This window comes from Mobula hypostoma, chromosome 15, assembly GCF_963921235.1.
Source record: "Mobula hypostoma chromosome 15, sMobHyp1.1, whole genome shotgun sequence".
Taxonomy (NCBI): domain Eukaryota; kingdom Metazoa; phylum Chordata; class Chondrichthyes; order Myliobatiformes; family Myliobatidae; genus Mobula; species Mobula hypostoma.
The window spans coordinates 28,534,696-28,558,261 of NC_086111.1; the positions used below are offsets into that span (position 1 = coordinate 28,534,696).

At 42.5% G+C, this 23,566-nt stretch overlaps 1 protein-coding gene across 2 annotated transcripts in view; it reads right to left on the reverse strand.

The window, feature by feature from the left end:
• LOC134356766 (metabotropic glutamate receptor 7-like) overlaps positions 1 to 22,693 on the reverse strand; it is an 854,194-nt gene extending 831,501 nt beyond the window's left edge. The window contains exon 1 of one of the 2 annotated variants that reach the window (XM_063067868.1): positions 22,271 to 22,676. In XM_063067868.1, the coding sequence (XP_062923938.1) occupies positions 22,271 to 22,546 (276 nt within the window). In that variant the 5' untranslated portion in view covers positions 22,547 to 22,676. Of the gene's footprint in view, positions 1 to 22,270 lie in introns of both variants that reach the window. The other variant, XM_063067869.1, reaches the window with a different exon arrangement.
• Positions 22,694 to 23,566: the final 873 nt, after the last annotated feature.

Sequence of the window (23,566 nt, forward strand, 5' to 3'; positions counted from 1 at the left end):
GTCATGTTCGACCATGGATTTTGTATCCTAGCTATCCATGTTTTGTTGCAACACCATCTGTGCCTGACGGGACCAATACAAGAGGGGCAGTCTCTGTTGCAAAGGTCGTATCTATAAGTGCTCTAAGCTCTGCCAGAGATAGAACATAAAACATAGAAATCTACAGCACATTACAGGCCCTTCGGCCCACAATGTTGTGCTGACCATGTAACCTACTCTAGAAACTTCCTACAATTTCCCTATTGTATAGCCCTCTATTTTTCTAAGCTCCATGTACCTATCTAGGAAGCTGTTAAAGGACTCAATTATGTCCACCTCCTCCACCACCAGCGGCAGTACATTCCACACACCTGCCAGTCTCTGTGTGAAAAACTTACCACTGACATCCCCTCGGTACCTATTTCTAAGCACCGTAAAACTATGCCCCCTCATGTTAGCCGTTTCAGCCTTGGGGAAAAGCCTCTGGCTATCCACACATTCAATGCCCCTCATCATCTTATACACCTCTATCAGGTCACCACTCATCCTCTGTCGTTCTAAGAAGAAAGGCCAAGTTCACTCAACCTATTCTCATAAGGTATGCCTTCCCATCCAAGCAACATTCTTGTAAGATGCAGCGTTCCTTTCTAAGGGCCCATTTGTCTTCTCCCACTTTCAACAAATTTTCCTCGGCTGACTTATGGTGTTGTTTCAGAGTGCTTCTCCATGTGGTGCAGTCGGCTACAAGTTCTTCCCAGGAGTCAGTGTTGATGTCCAGCAGCTTCATGTCCCACTTACAGGCAGGCAGCCAGTGGTCCTTTTGCCTGAAGCCAGCTCACCATAGAGGATGTCTTTTGGGATACAGCCATCCTACATGCAGTAGACATGGCCTAGCCAGCTCACCATGCACTGCCCTAGCAGGGAGTACACGCTAGGGAGGCCTGCATGACAGAGAACCTCAGTTTTGGGTACTCTGTCTCTCCAGGAGATGCAGGCCTGTCAGAAGCAATCCATTAAGCTCTGTATATGCTGCAGGGTGTGGGCTGTGACTGCTGCATCATTAGTAACAGCAGGTCTCTAATCAAAGCCTTGTGCATTTTGCTTCTGGCTCTTAGGCAGATGAGGTTAAAAAACCTGCCATCTGATCTAGTGTGGAGGTAGATTTTCTCTGTTGCAATGCCAAATATGTGCTTCAGGAGAAGGGCAAGGAGAACCCTGACAAGTGTTGGAGCAAGAACACAGCCACGCTAACCGCTGTTGATATGTCAAAGGTCTCCAAAAAGCAGCCAATGCACTGTGCAGTTCCCTTCATGTTGTTGTGGAGGAGTTTGATCATGTCCTGTAGTCTTGGTGGGCAGCCTACTTTATTGAGGATCTGAAAGAGCCCATCCCTGCTGACCAAGTCAAATGCCTTGGTGAGATCAATAAATGCAAAGTGAAGGGAATTTTTTGCTCTCTATACTTCTCCTGGAGTTGGCAAAGAGAGAAAATCATGTCTACAGTTAACCTTAAAGCACGGAAGCCACTCTGTGTTTCCAGATAGACACAGTCAGCCAACTTTTGTAGGTAGATCAACACGACTTGGGCAAAGATTTTGCCAACAACATTTAACAGAGAAATGCCCTGTAGTTGTTACAGTCGATTCTCTCACCATTGATTTTTGCAGAGGAAAATGATCTTGGCATCTCTCATATCCTGTGGTACAGTTCCTTCCTGCCAGCACTGACAGAGGACTTTATGTAATGGGTGCAATAGGATAGTCATGTAGTCATGCATGATCAGGTCTGAGGGAATCCCATCATTGCCCTTTCTGAGGCCAAGCTGCTGATGGCCTTGCTGAGCCCCTCTAGCGTAGGCTCTGCAATCATTGTTGGCAGGCATTCAATGGCTTGGATAGACATAGAATCAGATAACCAGCAATAGGTCCTCACTCAAAAACATGCAAAATTTGGCAGGGAGCTCTCAAAACGATATTCCTTTGATTAAAAATTAAGAAAGTTAGGCCAAAATCTGGAGCCAAAATTTCAGCAAAGGAGTCTGGAGCAGTTAATCAAGTGAAGCCAAAGCTGTTTTCATCAAGCCTGCTTGGAATCACAAAGCACATCTCTTAGAACTAAGTGCTGTGGGAGCAGATATTCAATGGCTCCTGAATTCCTGGGAGTCTGCTGCTCACACTTAAACCTGAAAGCTTCTGAGAAAGAAAAGGAACTTAAAGTCAATTCTTTCAACGTTTATACAATGTAGCTACATATAATGAGAAAAGAATTCTGTAACGATGGCCAAGTTACAGTTAAAATCCAGTAAAACTGCAGTTAAAGACCAAAGTACAAGTTGCTCAAACACAAAATGTTGGAGGAATTCAGCAGGTTAGGCAGCATCTATGGAAATGAATAAACGTTCGAAATTTCAGACTGAGACCCTTCTTAGGTCAGGAAAGGAAGTGCGTAGACAAGAGAATAAAAAGGTGAGGGGGGGGCAAGGACGGAGGATAGCTGGTGTGTGGTAGGTGAGGACAGGTGAAACCCTATCGCTGGTAGGATGGCGAGTGGATGGGGTAAGAGCAGACGTGTGTGAAGAGTAGCCATGGGCACTCGCATGGGTCCCAGCTATGACTGCCTATTTGTCGGCTACGTGGAACAGTCTATGTTCCAAGCCTAAACTGGTGACTATCCCACACTTTTCCTATGCTACATCGACAACTGCATTGGTGTTGCTTCCTGCACCCATGCTGAACTCGTTGATTTCATCCACTTTGCCTCCAACTTCCACCCTGCTCTCAAATTTACCTGGTCCATTTCTGAAACCTCCCTCCACTTTCTCTATCTTACTGTCTCTATCTCTGGAGACAGCTTATCCATCGATGTCTATTATAAACCCACTGACTCTCACAGCTACCTAGACTATACCTCTTCCCACCCTATTACTTGTAAAAATGCCATCCCTTTCTCTCAATTCCCCGTCTCTGCCACATACGCTCTCAGCATGAGGCTTTTCATTCTAGAACAAGGGAGATGTCCTCCTTTTCAAAGAGAATGGCTTCCCTTCCTCCACCATCAACACTGCCCTCAACCGCATCTCTTCCATTTCATGCATGTCTGCTCTCAGCCCATCCTCCCTCTCACCACCCTACCAGGGATGGGGTTCTTCTTGTCCTCACCTACCACCCCACCAACCTCCGCATCCAGCACATAATTCTCTGAAACTTCCACCATCCCCAACGGGATCCCACCACCAAGCACATCTTCGCCCCCACCCTCCACTTACTACTTTCTACAGGGATCGCTCCCTCCATGACTCCCTTGTTCATCCATCCCTCCCCATTGATCTCCCCCCGGCACTTATCCTTGCAAGTGGAACAAGTGCTACACCTGACCCTACACCTCCTCCCTCACTACCATTCAGGGCCCTAAACAGTCCTTCCAGGTAAGGTGGCATTTCACCTGTGAGTTTGTTGGGGTCATTTACTGTGTCTGGTGCTCCCCGTGTGGCCTCCTTTATATCGGCGAGACTCAATGTAGATTGGGAGACCGCTTTGCTGAGCAGCTATGCTCTGTCTGCCAAAAAAAGTGGGAGCTACCCAGGGCCACCCATTTTAATTCCACTTCCCATTCCCATTTTGATATATCTATCCATGGCCTCCTCCACTATCGGGATGAGGCCATGCTTACCTTATATTCGGTTTGGGGAGCCTCCAACCTGATGTCATGAATATTGATTTCTCGAATTTCCAGTAATGCCCCCACACACCCCCCTTTCCTTCACCATTTCCCATCCCTTTTTCCTCTCTCACCTCATCTCCTTGTCCACCCATCGACTCCCTCTGGTGCTCCTCCCTCCTTTTCTTTATTCCATGGCCTTCTATCTCTTTCACCTATAGTTCCCAGCTCTTTACTTCATCCCTCCCCACTTCAGGTTTCAGTGTTTCTCTCCCCCTCCCCCCCTCACTTTTCAAATCTACTCATCTTTTTTTCTCCAGTCCTGCCGAGGGGTTTCAGCCCAAAATGTCGACAATACCCTTTTCCATAGATGCTGCCTGACCTGCCAAGTTCCTCCAGTATTCTTTGTGTGTTGCTTGGTGTCTCATGCCTGGGCATGTCTGCACCCCACCCCCCAAAACCCTGGCACTCCTGCTGTGCCACCTGTCCCTCACCGCTCCTGTGGCACTCAGGCCCAGCTACTCCCAACATCATTTGCTCCTACCAGATTTACATACTCGCTCTCTGCTCCGCGTTGATAAATACAGTATTGTGCAAAAGTCTTAGGTGTCCTTGCTCTCTCTCTCTCCCTCTCGCTCTCTCCCTCTCTCTCTCTCTCTCTCTATATATATATATTCCTGGACTTATTTCATAAATTACTGGCATAATTTACATATTACTATTTAACTATTTATTACTATTTTTCTATTACTATTCTATTATTATTTATTATTTATGGTGCAACTGTAACGAAAACCAATTTCCCCCGGGATCAATAAAGTATGACTATGACTATCTCTCTATATATATATACACCTAAGACTTTTGCACAGTATCGTGTTTTTTTTTAAACTGTAACCACTTTAAAAAGATAGTTACAGGGTTCCACTTCCCAAAGAAGCAAATTATCCAAAATATTTGGTTGAAGGATCAGTCAATTGCATCCCTTAATTCCCTTGAATTCCAAGTACACCAAGTAAAATTCACCAGAACATTTGAAACGTGACGTTCATTTCAATCACCTGAGGCATGCGTCATGACAATATCATCCAGAAAATTAGGGTGGTATCTGCTTGGGGCTTAATCCGTACTGGAGTCAAATAAGCAACTCAAAACAATGTAAATTCACAATAAAGTTAATGGAAATAAAACTAATCCAATGACCTTATTAGTGACAAATAAAGACTAATAGCATATTTAAAGTCAAAATATGCCATTCTGGGCATGCTGAAGTCCATGAAAACTCACTAAAGTCAGCAAATTAGAGGGGATTGAATCCATTTAAAAACCTCTCAACTTCTTCATTATAATTGAACTCAGAACTATTTTCTGGAGCCTTTCTCACTTCCCCTACCCTCATCCTGTCTATTACTAACTGTAGTTTATCCTTCATGGCATGCTGATGATCTGCAGAAGCTAATATGTTCCCTGGTAGCCCAGAAGATGCACGTCAGCATTTCCAAATACCAATGCTCATGTATGCAGGGAATACAGAACTCTTTGCCACTAAACCTTCTGTGATTTGGTGAAGATGCTCTCACAGTGTATATCACAAAATGTAACAACCACTAACAAACCCGCAAGGAAAGTATCGTGTCACAGATCCAGTCCCTCAACCTGAACCATGCTAGTTTTATGCACTCGTAATCAAAATGCTGAAGAAATGTTCATTCAATCTTCAGGCTTTGGGCAGGATGTCACCATTAGTAAGTGGCGAAGAAGATGGCTCTCAATGTAATGCCACTTGCCATTAAGTCTACACTACACTAAAACAATCCCTGATATTCCTGAACCACTTGAGAAATCTTTGTTTTTGTTCCTCCTGCATGCTGTATTCTGCACTGTCACTAACATCAAATTTGCATACCTTCTGATCCAAATTGGGTTAATATACGAGTTACTCTTTGCCAATACTGAAGACTTGAATCAGAATTATTATCACTGACATCTGTTGTGAAATTTGTTGTTTTGTGGCAGCAGTACAGTGTAATACATAAAATATACTATAAATAAGAAATACATTTTAATAATTAAATATGAATTGCATTACGAGAGCAAAAATAATGAGGTAGTATTTGTCGGTTAATTGATGCTGAAGGGAAAGAAGCTGCTCACAAAACATTGAGTGTGCATCTTCTTGTTCCTGCACGTCCTCTCTGATGGTGGGAATGAGAAAAGGCCATGCCCTGGGTGGTGGGGATTTGGAAGTCATGGTAAGGCAAGGATAGCCTGCAGCAGTTGTAGTTAAACAAGACCATTAAAGTGAGATCACCAGAGAAAGCTCTGCTTATTATAGACAAGGTAGACACAACAGTGTGTACTCAATTCAGATGAGTGAAACCTCTACAGTGAGACTTCTCCAGAAAGTTCTTCCTGAAACATAGCAATCCTTTATACAATAGAGGGTACCAGAGATAGACAAGATAACAAATGGATGTGAAGCATACCCAACAACTAAGACTCTATTTCCTTTACTAACTTCAATATATCATCAGCTGTTCACTTGAAGTTTCGATTGACTTTAACACCTCTATCATGAATGATGATTGATCTTGCAAGTAAGGAATTCAAACAATGATCAATATCCATAACTGATATGCTAATTCTGTATTAAATAGGAATTTTCTGTGCAGACTGCAGAACAGTGTGGGTGACAGTGGCTATCCTGTTCTCTTTGTGCACAAACAAATAAAAAGAATGTTTGAGTCATTGGAGTACATGTTTTCTGGACCCAGTTATTTAGTTACTTTATATCAGTAATGACAGTTACTTTGTTTATAAATGACACAGTGACAGAGATTTGGAAACATTTCTGAAGTACATTTCTGAAGTGTAAAGAAAATCCTGTTTACTTTCTTCGACCAAACACTTCACAAGGAAAAAAAAAGGGCATTTCAGACATTTCCAATAACATTGAAGGATGAAATAACTGAACATTTTGAGAGGAAATATAGCATTAAACAGCATACATGGATTTATGAAAGGGAAAATCATGTTTCATTGATGATGGATGTCGCCATTTCGAAGCATTGCCTTTTGAAGATGTTCTCATTGGCAAGGAGGCTGGTGCCCATGCTGATTTTCACCTTGTGAGAAGTGACAAGACACATGGGTCAATGTTGGTGCCCTGAAAGAAGAGAATATCTTTTTAACACCACTCCTTAGGATATCGCCTGGCAGGTGGCAAAACATCAGATCATGGAATAATGGAGCAAATCCTCCTGATGCCAGTGTACCTGATCATACCTGAAAACCCTACGTCAGAATCCATTGTGGTAACTGGTTTGCTGACAGCTTCATTTCTGATAAAATAAGCCTCTTATCCATCAGGAAAAATAATGGTAAATAACCCCTTTGGTTTTATTGTCTGCCAGTGTTTTTGTTTTCCTTTTTCAATCAACCAGGTAGTGCATTCATGTTGGCCCATTGAACGCAGCACTCAGTTTGTCCCATTGCCCCATTCACAATATCCTGCAAAATTTTCCTGTGCGTATATGTTCCTAAATCCTTTATGAAATTTACTCCTCGAGCTGTTGCACATCCTTCTACATCATTCCTTGAATTAACTTCTCATTTCCCCATGTTCTGTAGCATATCATCTTTATCAAAACCATTATTTCAGAGCAGTTATATTAATCTTTCACTGACAGATTACAATATACGAGTCTCTTTGAATAATTAGTAAATCTCTCTATCCTCTCCAAATCTGTTCACCATGAGGTACAGTCAAAAGTCAAAAGTTAGCAAAGGCTTTTCAGTGCATTCCTCCATTTAAAACTGCTTTTGATCTGATATGCTACCTTTTCGCTATGCTCTATCACCTCTACAGCTTGTTTATAAATGATGTGGTGACAGAGATTTGGACACAAAGCTCAAGTACATTTCCGAAGTGGAAAGAAAATCCCATTCATTTTCTTCATCAACCAAACTCTTCAAAGAGAAAAAGAAGGCATTTCATACATTTCCAATAACTCTGAAGGACAAAATAACTGAACATTTTGAGACGAAATATAGCACTAAACAGAGCATATATGGATTAATGAGAGGGAAAATCATGTTTGATTAATCTGCTGCAGATGGAAGATGTGAGTGGAATAAATAAGCATGAAACAGGGATGTGGTGTACTTGGATTCTCAGAGGATGGTGAATGGGGCTGCTGAGAGACCCAGCAGAAACTTGATGGTACAAATGATCTCTTCCTGTGTCATTAAAGAAAGAACAGAAATTATGATGCCACTGTTGATGTGGACAAAAATGTAGCAGCAAATAGAACTGAGGGTTATCAGAAGAAAGCATAAAATGTGAATAAGTGGCGCCCTCTCAGAATAACAGATTATGATGAGCTGGGAGCAGCAGGAACTGTGGCTGGGGCCCCAGGCATTCAACAGCTACATCACTGATTTGCCTGAGGGGAGGAATTGTCTATTTCCAAGATGGCTTTGATACTCAACTAGGTGGGACTGTGAGCAGGGAGGATACAAAGAGGATATCGAGTAGTTGAGAACATATAACAAATCACAGTAAACTCGAAGAGGTATAAAGAATTTTTTAGGGCAGTGAACTTTAGCATTAGAGGTCCCCTAGCTGTATTTGAGGGGAGAAATTTATAGGAGGTCCAAGGATTAAATTTTTACATACAGAAGGGCGATGATTACCTGGAACAGACTACCAGAGATAGTAATAAAGGAAGACAAAATTACAATGTTTTAATGACACAAGATGATAGTGGAATTAAGCAGGTCGGACAGTGTCTGTGGAGAGATACAAAGAGTCAACATTTTGGTCCGTGAATCTTCATCCCAAAAATTAGTTTGAAATATCAGCTCTTTTTTTCCTCTCCATAGATGCTGCCTGACCTGCTGAATTTTTCCAGCATTTTGTGTGTGTTACTCTGGATTACCAGCATCTGCAGAATCTCTTGCTTAAAAGACATTTGATTAGGTACCTAGATAGGAAAAATTTGCAGGTAAATATGACTAAAACCGATAGGGGCCACACTTGACATGGATGAGGTGGGTCAAAGGATGCATTTCATTGCATGCACTGATATGATTCTATGACTGTGGTAAATAGACCACACTTTGAAAAATGCAAGGACATCTACTTTGGTGTACAAAACAAAATGTTTTATGTACAAAATTGGCGAGATTAGATGCTGCTAATTTCAAAGGTACCGTGCTATCCTTGTTCAAAAGTCATTGAAAGATGAGTTATATGTGTTGGAATGGTTTAGGAAGTCAAGTGGTATATTTGCTTTTATTTCATTCGAATGGTCTCTCCCTCCCTCAGTCCTGTCAGAGGTTGGTTTGGAGATCTGGGTTTGCAATTTATGGATTGAACTACAGTTCAAGTGGACTCTTGCAGTTTTATGTTTTTATATTATGTGTTTTCACCCTTCTTTCTTGTTACCATTTGCGCGGTTTGTATTTTGCTTGTGGGGGTCGGGTTGATGTTCTTGTTCCTATATGTATGATTTGTTTCTTTTGTGCGTAGGGGGATGTTAATGTTCTTGTTGCCAGTTGTGTTATTGTTATTTATTTGTTTTAAAATACTTATTTGTGCATGGGGGGGGGGGCTTGATGTTTTTCTTTGAACAGCTTCCATGGTTTTCTTTATTTCGTGGTTGTCTGGAGAAGACAAATCTCAGAGTTGTATTCTGCATACAAACTTTGATAAAAAAAATGTACCCTAAACGTTGGAACTATAATGTCTTATTTCAATTTACTTAAGGCTTTAAAGAGACCACATCTGTTGTGTTGGTGTACAATTTTCGTCTCTTCCTTTCAAATATACAGAGAGTCAATATTTCCCCCTTCCTGGTTGATTTGTCTTGTCCAAACCAGAGCAATGGGTCCATCCTTTTGTGGTGTTCATTCTGAATGATGTGCATCAGCCAGTTATATATTCTAGGAAGAGATGAGCATAAACTTGCAAGCATGCACACACTTTTGAGCAGCAAAGTGCTGGAAAGAGATAAGGTACATGGAAACAGGCAAATTTAGTTCTTATTCTAGGTGAGGTGAGGGCCTCTGACAATCAGAGTTGACAATGGATATTGTGTCTTAGCTGTCTAGATATGCAAGCCTGCATTGTACGATATGGAGAGCAAGCTGTTGCCCACGTAGCAACCTCCCCCTCTCCGTGCATCTGATAAACCCAAAGGAACGGCAGGGGCTGCTACAGTTTGGTAACAGCAGCGTCGCAAGGTTTGCCAGTCAGCATTGAATTCAATGTTGGACTGCCTTGGGGAATCCAGCTCTGGATTTTTCCCTTGGTGTTTACTCCTGAATTCTTCCCCATGAGTGGGTATAGCCATAAGGCAGCAGGGGTTTGAGATCAGAGTTTTCCATCTCCTAGATAAGCTGCCAACCACAGCTGATAAACTGCATCTGCCTGAAGTGACTGGTTTTAATCTGCCTTTGCCCTTTCTCCTGTCAGTAGAAACAGATCTGCAGGGCTTAGTAGCTAAGCTACACGTGAAGACCAGGAACTGGACTTGGTTGTCAGGCTATTTGAGGCGCACACCATAGGGAGCATTTAATAGGTAGTGGGAGCTTGTCCCCATTACCATCACTGCCTCTAACAACCTTAAGGAACTAGAAAGTCTTGGGAAATAGACGCCAGCAGAAGCACCAGGCTAAATGATATGGCCAAGATCATCTAACTCAATACAAGCAAGTGACCGAAGCTTGGAGTTCTGTTGTGGCTTTTGCACCATTCTGACAGAAGTGAGTGATACCTTAAAATGGTCATTTGAAAACATTCCACATGTTTTGGAGAGCTATTGCCATTCAGAACCAGTTACATTGGGAATCGTATTTCATTTCAACCATCAAATCAGTTAGACAGATGGTTTATTACATTCAAACAAATCAAGGATACTTTTGAGTATTCCATTCCTCTGGTAGAAATTGGTTAAAGCAGATGTATCCCAGTGTGAAATCACATTACTGTATTTCTTTCAGATTTTTTTTCCTTCTAAATATTTAAACTGCCAACTTTTACACAAATTGTGTTCACAATTTCAGCTTTAATAGCCAGTCCAGGCTCTTTCACTAGATGGAGAAAATAACTTGTATTACCACGAGAAAATGCTAGGACTTGCTTAAACTATACCAAATTATGACATTGTTGGAAGTGCCAAAAACACGAGGGAATAGTGCAAAATACTGAATGGATGAAGCTGAACTTTCTCTTCAGTTTCATGTCACTCAGAATCCTGTACTTTTAAGGGAGCCCTACCAATCTACATGCTAACAAATGGTTGAAAGGAAATATGGGATTGGCAGAGCAATTCCTTTCTATTCACCCTTGACCATAACTAGTATCTGTATATCAGATATCTAGCCTTACAAACCTGAGAAGCAAAAATAAAATTTAAGCCTATTACATTTAAAACTATTGCATAAAGCAGACACACAAGAAAAAGTGTCCTGACGAAGGGTCTCGGCCTGAAACGTCGACTGTACCTCTTCCTAGAGATGCTGCCTGGCCTGCTGCGTTCACCAGCAACTTTGATGTGTGTTGCTTGAATTTCCAGCATCTGCAGAATTCCTGTTGTTTACACAAAAAAAAATCCATTCTCTCAAATTGGTCCATGCTCATTTTAAATACCACAGATATCTTTCCATTCCAATTTCCACATGAATTTTCTATCTAACTTGTGATAGGGTTCTGTTTATGAGAATTGTTTGTAACCTGAATTTTTGATAAGTTGGAAATAAGTAAAACTATGAGTGGGAGAGGATCACGGAAATGACTGTGATGAGAGAGCATGCAGGTGCAGGAAGAACAACCACCAACCAGCCTCACTAAGTGAACAAGTGAGTCTCGTCTGCACTCATAGCTCTGCATGGCTCAAACTGGCCAGCTGTTGCAGTTCTAGGGTAGAGAGAGAAGGCACATTCCCACAAACCAAAAAGATGTGTGCAACCCCACAGCAGCATGCAACTCGTCCTCCTCCATCCTGGCAATCCCCCAAATACTTGTTCATATGCAGAGTATTTGGAAGTCCAGTGTTCATTTCTCAGAGAAAGCCTGTATTAGAAAATGATTCCCATCTTTTGGCAATCAAGTAAAGTTCCTGGAGACTAACCAATGATTAGCTTTGTACATTGTTACGTACCCCGTAACTGGGTTGCCAAACCAGCAGAAATGGATCACTCAGTTGGAGTCTGGATTACTGGAACTAAGAAAGTTTTATTAAAGAAATTAGCAACACAGTACTCTAATAGTAAGGATATAAATGCAACAGGTTAGCACTGAATAAACACACATGTACACAGAACCAGGATAACAGGATCAATCAAGCTCTATCGCGGTCTAGGGGTAAAATGTTCAATCACAAGTGACAGAGTTCAGTTTAGTTCAGTTCGCAGCAATCGTTGTTGTGCCGTTGAAGAGAGAGAGAGAGAGAGAGAGAGAGAGAATGCTGATATTCAAAATCGGATTCAACAGACCTTTGATATTTCTTGCAGTTAACTTTCAGGAGATCCCTTTGTAATGTCTTCTGAGGTCACCGACTGTGACCCCTCTGTTTTCAGATACGATCGTTCCTCTGCGGTGACCCCGGCACCCAGGCAAGGGTGGACACACACACCAGGTACCCGCCGACCAAATCTTTCCACCCTGTGCGTCTATGGCTGGTCCCGTGATCAGCCCTCCAAAACTCCCACCGACTTGTGGGGGCGCACCGCTTCCAGGGTCTCGATACCTCGTGGTGTCGTGAGTGGTGTCACGTGTGGTGTCTGTTGCCTTAGTGAACCCGTCCCTTTTTATCCCCCTGTTGGGGTATCGCCTGTCCATCACTTCAAACAGTTCAGGTTCAAAGCAAACCAGTCTTGACAATACCCAGACCGGTGTCTCCTTCCGTTAATCTCTCTCGTCTCTTCATTAACATTTCCAAATGCTGCTCCATCGTCTTACTTATCCCTCTCCTGAAGACAGGTGGCAGGTCAACTGTTGATCCCACTGGTTTTAGCACAGGACAGTCAACATCTTAGACTATGTGTACTTTCGTCACAACATGAATGGAATGGGATCACCATAAGGCACCACCCTTTCAGACAGAAGGCTTACACTGCTCTACCTAACAGCAAGAATTAAATTTTTACTAAGTCAGCCAACCTTCTTGTCATACCAAGCAAGATCATCACTGAACTAATTAGTACAGAATTTCTCAGGCTTTATGCAAACTGGACTTACACTACCTATATATACCTAACTAAAAAATGCATTTATCCAAATTGTCTGAGCAGAAGTCCGACCACTCCACGGTGAGACAAACATTTCCTATTGCGCTGTGGATGCCAGCAGTTTCATCTCAAATACTTAAAATATAGCAGAAAGTGAACTATTTCCTTACATAATGTGTCAAGATCTTTGAGATATACATCCCTGTGATTTTACCACTAGATTAATTGAAGTTTTCAAATTATTAAGGATGCCACTCTAAAATATTAAAAACATGGCTTCATCAATCAAATATTATAGTTTGAAAGGCTTGAGAATGTAACATAAAATTGCTTACATTACCTAGGGGGAAAAAAAAACAATCTGGAAAGGAATTGGCTGGTGGAGAGGCGATAGGAGGAAGTGGATGGAAAGTAGCATGGTTGAAGCATAAGATTGTCCTGTGTAGTCATTTGTGCATGCATTTGGCCAATAATACTACAAGATGGATCCAATTCTATCAGTATAATGAGCATTCAATGTGGGCAGAAATGATCATTGACCTCAAAGTGAAATCAGCTCATTAAAATACTCAGCAAACTTTGCCAATGGCATCCAAAGCTAATGTAATCAATATTATTACCCTCTGTGTCTTAGCCTTTTGAAAGTAATACTGGACTTTCAAACAAGATATATCTTAAATTCCATATTAAAGAGTTCCCGAGACATAGTAATATTGTTTTCCCTATCTACATTCACACATAATTCCAACATCTAGGTTTAGCCTTATTTAGTTTCATGAATAAACCTAGATATTTGTTCATTAATCAGAGTCTCCAACAGGAATGCTGACCATAATCAATGATCACCAACAATACATATCAGGTGACTGTAATGTATTTCATATGTAAGGAGAGTCTTTACTTGTGAAATGATTCAGACGTCCCTCGAGCAGCAGTGACTCTGTACAATCAGATCTAAATCATCAGAACAGGTTTTGCAAAATTTATTCAGTCTTACTAGAATTAAACAACATCTTTATTATTTTCACCATGGTCTCCTTATGCATTATTCAAGTACTAATGACGCTGGAGACACTCAATAAATAGCAGTGAACTATGCTTACACTTGATGTAAGAGGAGGAATAATACAATATCTTGCTTTGTATTTTTGGAGGAGGGAGATAATAGTCTATATTTTCCACAGTATCATTTCATTCAAATAAACTGTAGAAACAGAAAATTGCAGGAAACATTTAAAAGTTTAGGCAGCTTCTGTGAAAATAGAAACAGAGTTAATGTTTCAGGGACGAAAGGAATCTAACTTAAAGTTTTAGAGAATGCTGGGTGAGACGAATAGGCGAAACCGAGATTGCCCTGGGTTTAAGTTGTTGGTGAAGTTATTGGTTTGACAGGTTAATGGAGTCAATTAGAAATACAATGGAGCATAAAAACTGTGAAATACAGGTGTAGTGGTCGTCCAGCAGGTTACAACATCTAAGTGGAGAGACAAAAAAGAACAGAGCCAAAATTATAGATGGATGATCAGCCATGATCATGTCTATTGTCTATATCTACTCTTAGCATTCATTGCTGCAGCCACAATGATTTCAACTCCAAGCACAGTTTAACAGCAGCTGGGAGATAAAAGTTCCAGGTTCTCTACTAACTCACACTGTTTGATCAGTAGTAAATACACTTTGTTTGTAGGGATGTTGGCGTTTCTGCCAGAGTACGAATCACTTTCATCTGGAGCACCTATGGGACACCATGGATGTGGCCCACAGCCACACGAGTTCTGGCCCTGCTAAGGATCTGCTGATGGTCGGTCTCCATGCTATTATCCCACAGTAGAACAGACCCAAGTTGAGCCAATTGACAGGGAAACTCAGAAGAGAGAAAGACACTTGATGAGGAGATGCATGGTCAGATGAGTGTTTCTGGTGGGATGGAGTGTGCTGGGAGTTGGGGTGGTGGAACCAGTGGAAAGTTCAAGGTGGATACAGACTATATTAGGCTCTGTGTTGCTGACCTCTCAGGCAACATTGGTGGCGCAATGGCATCAGCATCAAACTCCAGAGCGAAGGCTCCTAAGTTCAAATCCAAGTCAGGCCACCCCCGAGCACGCTTTCCATCCATGCTGGGTTGAGGGTTGAGCATCGAGCTAGCCATTCGGCCTCGTAAATAAAAAAGGGTCGAGTCAGGAACGTTCATATTGTGACGCAATTAATCCGAAAGGAGACCAATCCTGACACCACGCGCCAGACAAAAATGGCTGACTGTCTGGTGCGACACGCTAAAATAAAAGGGAACCATTTGTACATACCTCTGTAAATTGATATTCAAACTGGGATGAGGAAATTTATATACATCAGCTCATCTTTAGAGAATATTTGGCTGGGACCACAGGCTAGTAGCTTATTGTAGCAGCTGCTTAACTAAAAAATTTGACGTCATCTTTCGCCAGTCTCCTTCGACCCCACACTTTCCCCTACTTCTGACAGACTGGATACAAACAATCTTTTGAATATCACCAGAAAAATCTGCAGTCAACTGTGAGAGGTCAGATTTGACAGAATGTTTGATGACTTAGATGCACAGACACCCGTTTTAATCTTACACATACTTTGTAGCAGCTGACATCATTCACCCCCAGCTACCTAAACCTCAAGTACAGCTTCCCCAATTGCTGCCCTGAGGATAAGTGATTCAACCCATTCAGGAACATAATCAGTCATCCTATCTTCTGTGCATCTTGATACATTAGATAATATTTCAATGTTTAAAAATCCAACAGATATAGCTTTAAGAGCATTAGAACTTATTTTCAAAGTCACTACTGCAAAGATTCTTTTTTTTAAATATATATTTCAAAGTTGTAAGGTATTAAAATGTCTGCTGTTCAAATCACTACAAAGCTCATACATTATGGGAGGCTAATCCCATCTACCATGATAGAGATCAGGATGTCTGATGAGCTAAATTTGCTGCTTGTAATTCTGTGCACAGAAGTGTAAGCACATGGAGGCACAGGACTTACACTATACAGCAAACATCATATGACATCTGTTTTCCCTGCAGAAGTACTGTCGAAATTATCCTAACTAGTTGCATCATAGCCCGGTATGAAAATTGAAATGTGTAGAGAATTGCAGGCTCTGCCCAGTACTTCATGAGCACATTCCCCCCCCCCCCCCCCAGCTTTGGTAGTATCTGCAGGAGGTACAGCCTCAAAAAGGCAATATCCATCTTCATTTCCCCTTCCAGGTCATGCCATCTTTTTGCACCTACCACCAGGCAGGAAGTACAGAAGCCTAAAATCCCATAACATCAGACTCAAGAACAGCTACTTCCTTTCAGCCATGAGCTACCTAGCAAGTCCTTAATCATCACTACAGTTCAACAATGCCATGACCATTTTGATCACTGTGCACTAAAATGAACTTTAATTTGTTCCAATTGCTTCTTTCTTGTAAAAAGTGTGCTTATTTTGTGCATGCTACTTGTATGAAGCTGTGCGCCTGTGATGTTGCTGCAAGGTTTTTCATTGCCCCTATTCATACTTGTAATAATACAATAAAATTGTTTTTATTTTAGTATCACTTCCTCAAAACTCTGCTGCAGCATAGCTTGATGCAAGACGTAGTTGGAGGTCCAACACTTGCTGCATCCATTGATGCTCAAGGGCTTTACTCCACCTTGTGCTTCCATCTTCTGGCAGGCAGGAACATAAAGGCTCATCCGCAATCTCGTCCCACTAGCCCCCACACCCACTCCGATTCCGAACTGTCGCCTGGCCAAGTATTCTTCCAACTTCACCTTGCATCACCTAGTTTTGCTACTTCCTCTCCTCACCCATCCCCCTCACGTTATTTGACTAGGTTGGTGCATCCAATGGGCAAGGGTAGGGGCTTGGAGGCTGATGGTAGACGAATACTGGCAGTCCCTCAACAGGGCAGGTACACCAACCCTGTTCAGACACAAGTGATTAATACTCAGACAGTACCAAGAAGGGCTTTCACAACCAAGGGTAACTTCTGAATAAAATACATGTTGGATGCTTGTCAGGCAACCTTGTGTAAGAGGATGCACCAATGTGTACTCTCAGACGGGCATGATTACACTGTGTATGGGTAAGGTTTCATAAGTAGTATGAAGCATGGATACCTGTTTGTTCATGTACTCTCAGCTTGTCCACTGAGGAACCCATTAGGCATTCAGAAGAGAGTAGAGACAAAGAATTTGGACATGATGTGACTTCTCGAAATTTGTGGAGCTTGCCCAAGTTTCACATTGCAGGCACAAATTTGATGAAAATGTGGTATTCGTTTTGGGGCAGCCCAGGCGAGCAGTTGGAAGAGCTGCTGGTTCACAGCTCTCGTGAGCCAAGTTCAGCCCTAACCCCCAGTGCTCTCTGTGTTGTTCACCTTTCTGCATGGCGTTCTTCTGGGTGCTGCTGCTACTTCCCACATCCCAAACAACTGTAAGTTGGTAAGTTTTTCAACCACTAAATGACCCCAAGTACATAGTTGAGTGGTGGAATCTGAGGAAAAGCTGACAAGAATGTAAGGAGAATAGAATTGGAATTAGTGTAAGTGTGTGTTTGATGGGCAGCATGGGATTACTGGAGTGTAAGGTTTGTTTCTGGACTCTGGCTCCATTCACAAACCCACTTCTTGTTCCACAAATTTACTGTATTTTGACAGTGGGTGAACTAAACCAAACTATCATACTTACCCTGAAGTTAACTCTTCTGTACACATACGTGTATCTAAGAATATAAAAGATAGTCTTATAAAAATACACTATATATACACTGTATATATCTTCTGCTTTATACCTTTGGATGGCTCATTAATGGGTAGAGTACGGCCCAATAACATTCTCCTACAGGCTCTCAGAAGCTTGCATTTCACTATAGACATCCCTGAAGCACAAATTCACGTGCATTGCCAGATACTGCTTAACATTCATCAGTCATGGATAGATTCTCCTGCTAAAAACAGCAGTTCATATGGACCACAGGATGTCCAGGAGTAACTGATACCCTGCTGAGAACAGTAGTGCTCTGTGTTATGGAGTTGAATAAGAACAGCAGTCTCTCTCCACACCACTGTACAGACAGACAGGAAAACTTTCTCACTCCCAAGACAGCCTCGGGAGAAACTTGCAGTGGTGTTGAGGGTGGCTTTTACATCAAGTAACAGGAACACTACTGCAGGCCTTTGTTCTCAGATGACCTGCACAGACAGGCAATGTGGACGTTGCATTTTAGTCAGGACAAGTGCTCATATTTTTGATACTACAATCAACTTGTGAAAACATTTGATCTGACAAAGCTAACAGCTGGTTACTACCAGTTACTTCTATTTTAGAGATTCTAATGCGTCTAGAACAGCAATGCTGTTTGAACTACATGTCCATTCCACAGCCTTGAGAACCGGTTACCATCCCAGGGCAAAATGCAGGGTGATTTGACAATGTCAGAGGTGTCCTCTTGCAGTTCTACTTTTGAATCTGACTAACATTTATTGCTTAAAGCGCAGAATGGCTGCAGAGCCTGTGATGTTTCAACAGTGAATGTCCGTAGACAAGAAGGCACATTCACAGTAATTTGGGACAACCTGAAAGGGATATATGATGCACATGCTATGCCTTTCCTACAACCTAGTTACAATGTACAACTCTATATCCAGAAGTGGAGGAGGAGGAGAGGTGACTTGATAGGGGTGTACAAGACGATAAGAGGCATAGATTGAGTGAACAGCCAGGGACTTGTTCCCAGTTTGGAAATGACTAGTACAAGGGCCTTTTTTACGCTGATAGGAGGAAAAAATAGGCAGGGGTGTCAGAGGCAAGGTCTTTACACAGAGAGTTGAGAGTCTGTGGAACATGCCGTCAACGGGTGGTGTTAGAAGCAGGCACATTAAGGTCATTTAAGAAACTCTTAGGCACATTGACGATAAGGGTTATGTAAGTAGGAAGGGTTAGATTGATCTTAGAGGAGGTTAAAATGTCAGCACAACATCGTGGGCCAAAGGGCTGTGGTGTTCTATTCTCTGTGTTCAATGATGCAAACAAACCTAGGTGAACATTCAGCTGCCCAAAACTGTTCCAACAATCAATCCACCTGTTAATTCCATTATTTAATAGCCTGTCTAAAAAGAAAATAATGGATATAACAAAACATATTTTCATCCGGGGCTGCGGTTTTATCTTCAATCATATCCACAAACATGTTGCATCCAAGATAACTCTGACACTCTTGTCAAAGTGCAGTTAGACCTTAGGAAAAGTCAATCTGTTCACCCTTAGGCTGGGAAAGTTAGTGAGCAGAAAATCAACAGAGCAATAAATTCAATTGCATCTTCTTGGAACTGCAGACTGCAATGGCAGACAGAGTCACCCAGCTTCTAAATTTCGCACATTTTGCTTTACAATTTGTGTATTTTATTTCACAAGGATGTCCTAAACTGATCGCCACATCTCTATGTTTATTAGTATGCACCTCAAAGTCAACCAATCCTTTCCTCGGTAGGTAGGAGTTGCTAGTTAAATATTCTTTCACAATTTGGGGCGGCGGAAATCTCAAAGCTGCAAAACTAAATGAAGCATTCGTCCGATGTCCTTTATGGATTATTGAATGTAAAAAAAATACTTAAAATACGATCTCCGTCGAAATGTAATCGGACTGCTAAAAATATCTATCTCCATCCTACTCCATTACCGCGATTGGAAGTGAACTGTTCAACTTAATTAGTGCTATGTTGATGACTGCTCACTTAACCCACAAGCTACCAGTAGAGGCGAAACACTTGTAGCTATCGCGTTAGATTCAGAAAAAGGCCCCTGGCAAAAAGTGCGAGAGACCGATTAACGTCAAATTGCCACATTCAAATATAAAATAGGAAGGGATGGAATCACATAAACTAAACATATATGTACCTATCAGACCCTTTACAACACATGAAATTCTGAACTGAAGAAGGTTCAACTTCAAAAAAAAATGAATGGGATTGAATTATTGTAAAGCTTTCGGTCATAGACCAATCAGAAAGAATGGGCGGTTACATTGAGAGAAAGCTCCGGTTACAGTATACACCGTAACCACTTGTGACAGGCTGGAAAGATACACAAGATTGCCTTCTCTCCCAGATACCATATTTTACTTCCTTCGCATGTTAAATAAAACCGTATCAAAACCAATTTGGATCCCAGCAACATACAATGACAAATGAAAACAATACGCCAATTAAGAAAGCATTTTTGTTAATTCTAAAAGATTGCATCTCCCGTGGGAGGGCTGGGTGACAGATGGTTTGTAGGGTATGTAGAAGAGATGGCGAAACGGTTTGCTTAAAGCATATGAAATACAAATATATACTGTTTAAATAAAATCGTTCATGGCCACTCATTAATACTCTTTTCACTGAGAAGTTTCACGGCCAAATAAATTAGAATACTTTGTTTAGACAGATTGAAAGTTAATGCAAATCTCACCATCGGCGTCATTACGCCAATTCAATCGGCAGCATGAGTGCTACCGTTAGAGCAAGCGTTTAATTCCGATCCAGCTAAAGGTTAACCCCTTGGATATCGATTTCCTTGCCACCAAGTGCAACGTCACAATATTGAATATGCATTGGCTTTAGAGCAATGCATATCCGGATGCACAGATGATCGAGATTCTTGCAAATCACTATATTAACCGGGCAAACCACGATGTAATATGCATGCACTAAACCCGGGGGGGGGGGGGGGAATGTCGTGATTAGGTCATCTGTATGGAAATTGATTGGATTTGACGCAAACTGATTTGAAGGCAAGGACGAAGACTTGACCCACTGCCCACTGGTGCTCTCGGCATTAGAATGTAGCAAATCGGGAAAAAAAACATTAATGAAAGCTCTCCGCCATAACTCGGAGCAAAAATGACTCACTGGATTCCAAATTGTCATTTATTTTGACGCAGGCGGTCTTAAAATCCCGCCCCCGTATGTTTAATCGGGGTTGCGATATCAGTTATGCCTCTGTTATTCCCGGCCACACATCTCCCCAGAGAGCCCCGTGCTGAAATGTACCTCAAACCCGACTCCCGTTGTGGCGATAAGCTTAGTCAAACTAACGTGAGAAAGGGATAAGGGGTTCCGGGTGGGTTCAGAATTTACCCTCGCGATTCTCAAAGGATCCCCTCCGTTCACTGTATCCTGGCTTGGTGGTCATGGGCTGAACAGGTGTTCCCCTCTCGACTCCACCCCGCCCACCCCCCCCCCACCCCGTAACTCAGCGGATTTGGGTTTGTGATGTTCCTCGGAGCAGTAATACATTAATAAAAAGATAATCATCTACAACACGTTGCCAGCATAACATAACATACACTTCTTCCATTCCTTAAAGACGTTGCTTATAACAGTTTGCAAAAAAAAACAGAAAATCGCCGAACAAGGATGTTGTGGGGGAAGATGGTGCTCAGTTTCGGTAGAAATTGCTTTAGCGAGCTGATGTTGACTCAGAGCGCCACTAATCCTCTCCCTGTGGTACAGCCACACCAGCAGCCAGGTGTACCGTTACTAGATTGAACACATCTCATACCACTGGGCTGCGATAAATGAGGCGATGTTTAACGTTTTGCGGGTCCACATCTGACAGAATGTACCTTTTATTACTTTCATCTCCACCAACTCCTGGCCATCGTCGCCCCTCCCCTTTCTACACACCGATGGTCCACAAGTCTCACTTGATAATTATTCCACTCAAAGTTAGCTGAAGCTCGGTCCTGCCTGAATTAGCTGCCACCAGCGCGCGATCGGACTGTCTCTCTCTCTCCCCGACCATTTAATCGCTAGCCTATTATAGCTGAACCGCCACGAATACCCAGCCTTCTGTAAATGTGGCGGGAGAGGCGAAACACTTCGGCGCGACCTGCAACAAAATAGAAATCTACTTCTGTTGCTCCCCCGAGGGGATTTGACAAGCAGGAAGTGCTGCCGCGGATTAGTACAAGTGGAGGGCCATATTTTTTCAAAATATATGGTAAAATACATCCTGGGTTCAAAATTAAGTATACGTAACTGCACTGCTCAGTAACATGTTCTACAATGGCAATCATGTGAACTGTATGCAGGAATCGCAAACACACGCACACATATATACCGCTTGCGGAAACCACAAATCCGCTCAGAGTATCAACAACAGTGGAAGCGTGCAGAGAGAGAGAAAAAATATTATAATCAAATCGTGGGACTAATGTCCACTCCCGCTAAAAGGGACAGCATTACCCTTGGTTACTTTTGTTCCATGATGCTGGCCTGTTCTGGAGCACGGAGTGTCCGCAGCCCAGATGCAGGGTCGCGCGGTGAGACAGGGCGATCAGTGATACATTCAAAACATTGTGAGGGGGAAAAAAAAAGCAGTTTCTCCCTACCTTGAAGAGTCTCAATATTTTGGCCACCATGATGGACACAGAGCTAGACGATGCCCCGATCACTCCAACTATTCTCTCAGGTTTGACAAAGATCGGGGGCTCCCCGTTCGTGCATCTCACATCCGAAGAGTCCTTCTGAATGTGAGTCTGAACGAAAGTAAGAGATTGCTCCAACGCGTAGATGTCCTTGGAACAGGTGTCCAGGATGCGAGCTCCCAGAGTGATATTGGTCAAAAGATCGGGGTCGCTGTTAATCTGGTCCAAGGCGTAAAGCATCGCTTCCAAACGATGGATCCCCTTTTCCTTCTTGAGGTCCCCGCAGGGTGTCCCTTTCGGTCCTCTGGCGTGCACTGGGAAAAGGCCACCCAAGGTGAGATCCCCGTCTGTCCTAATGGAATGAATCGCGAACGGCTCCTGGGCTAAACTCACTCCGCACACCACTGCTGCCCACCAAAGCAATCTCCACAAGGTGTGCAGCGCTCTCCCTGTACAGAACATCGTTAAACCTCCCAGCTGTTCTCGAGTTGCAATCAAACTAAGTTAAAAGCACCTCTATTGGAGTCTGGTGGCAGTCATACTACACAAGGCAACATCTTGGTGAACAGCTTATCCCGCCTTCGCTTCAATGTTTAAATATGTACACGGAATTTTTCAATAATCTCGCGATCTCCGTTATTGTCTCCAATAAAAATAAAGCTAAGGGAAGTTGGACTAGTTGAATGAAGCGGAATCCATGCGTAGATTGGGAAGTGAGGAAATAATTATTTTTTTTAAAAAACGCCTTCAATGAAGGCACCCGTCGCCCAGCGGGACCATAGGAAATCTCCCTCCCGCTTAAGGAGCGTGTGGTGTCGACATGATTCTGAGCATGAGCCGTTCTCTGCAGCAGACCTTCATCCAGTCCCCGATCGCTTCGATTCGACCAGTGAAAAGGCACTCGCACAGCAGAGGAAGGAGTTGTTGGGGGGGGGGGGGGTATAGATGGAAGAGATGGGGAATGAAAAGATTTAGTGGCTTCAGCTGAGAGCAATGACGCTATGTCCCAACTCCACCCTGGATCACTGCAGTTAGCAAACCATCGATTCGGTGCCGAGGGTTAGCAATCCGGTTCCTGGGGAAAACAGACACGGTAAACTAATATCCATGCACATACTGAGCTAAAAATGATACTCAAGTAAACTCTCAAGACATCAAAACATAGCCCGACCCGCGCCGAATTGTTGAACGCGCATCGTTAAGTTTAATTTAAAATACTGCATGATTATAAAATGCATTAGTTGCTCGCGCTCCTACCTT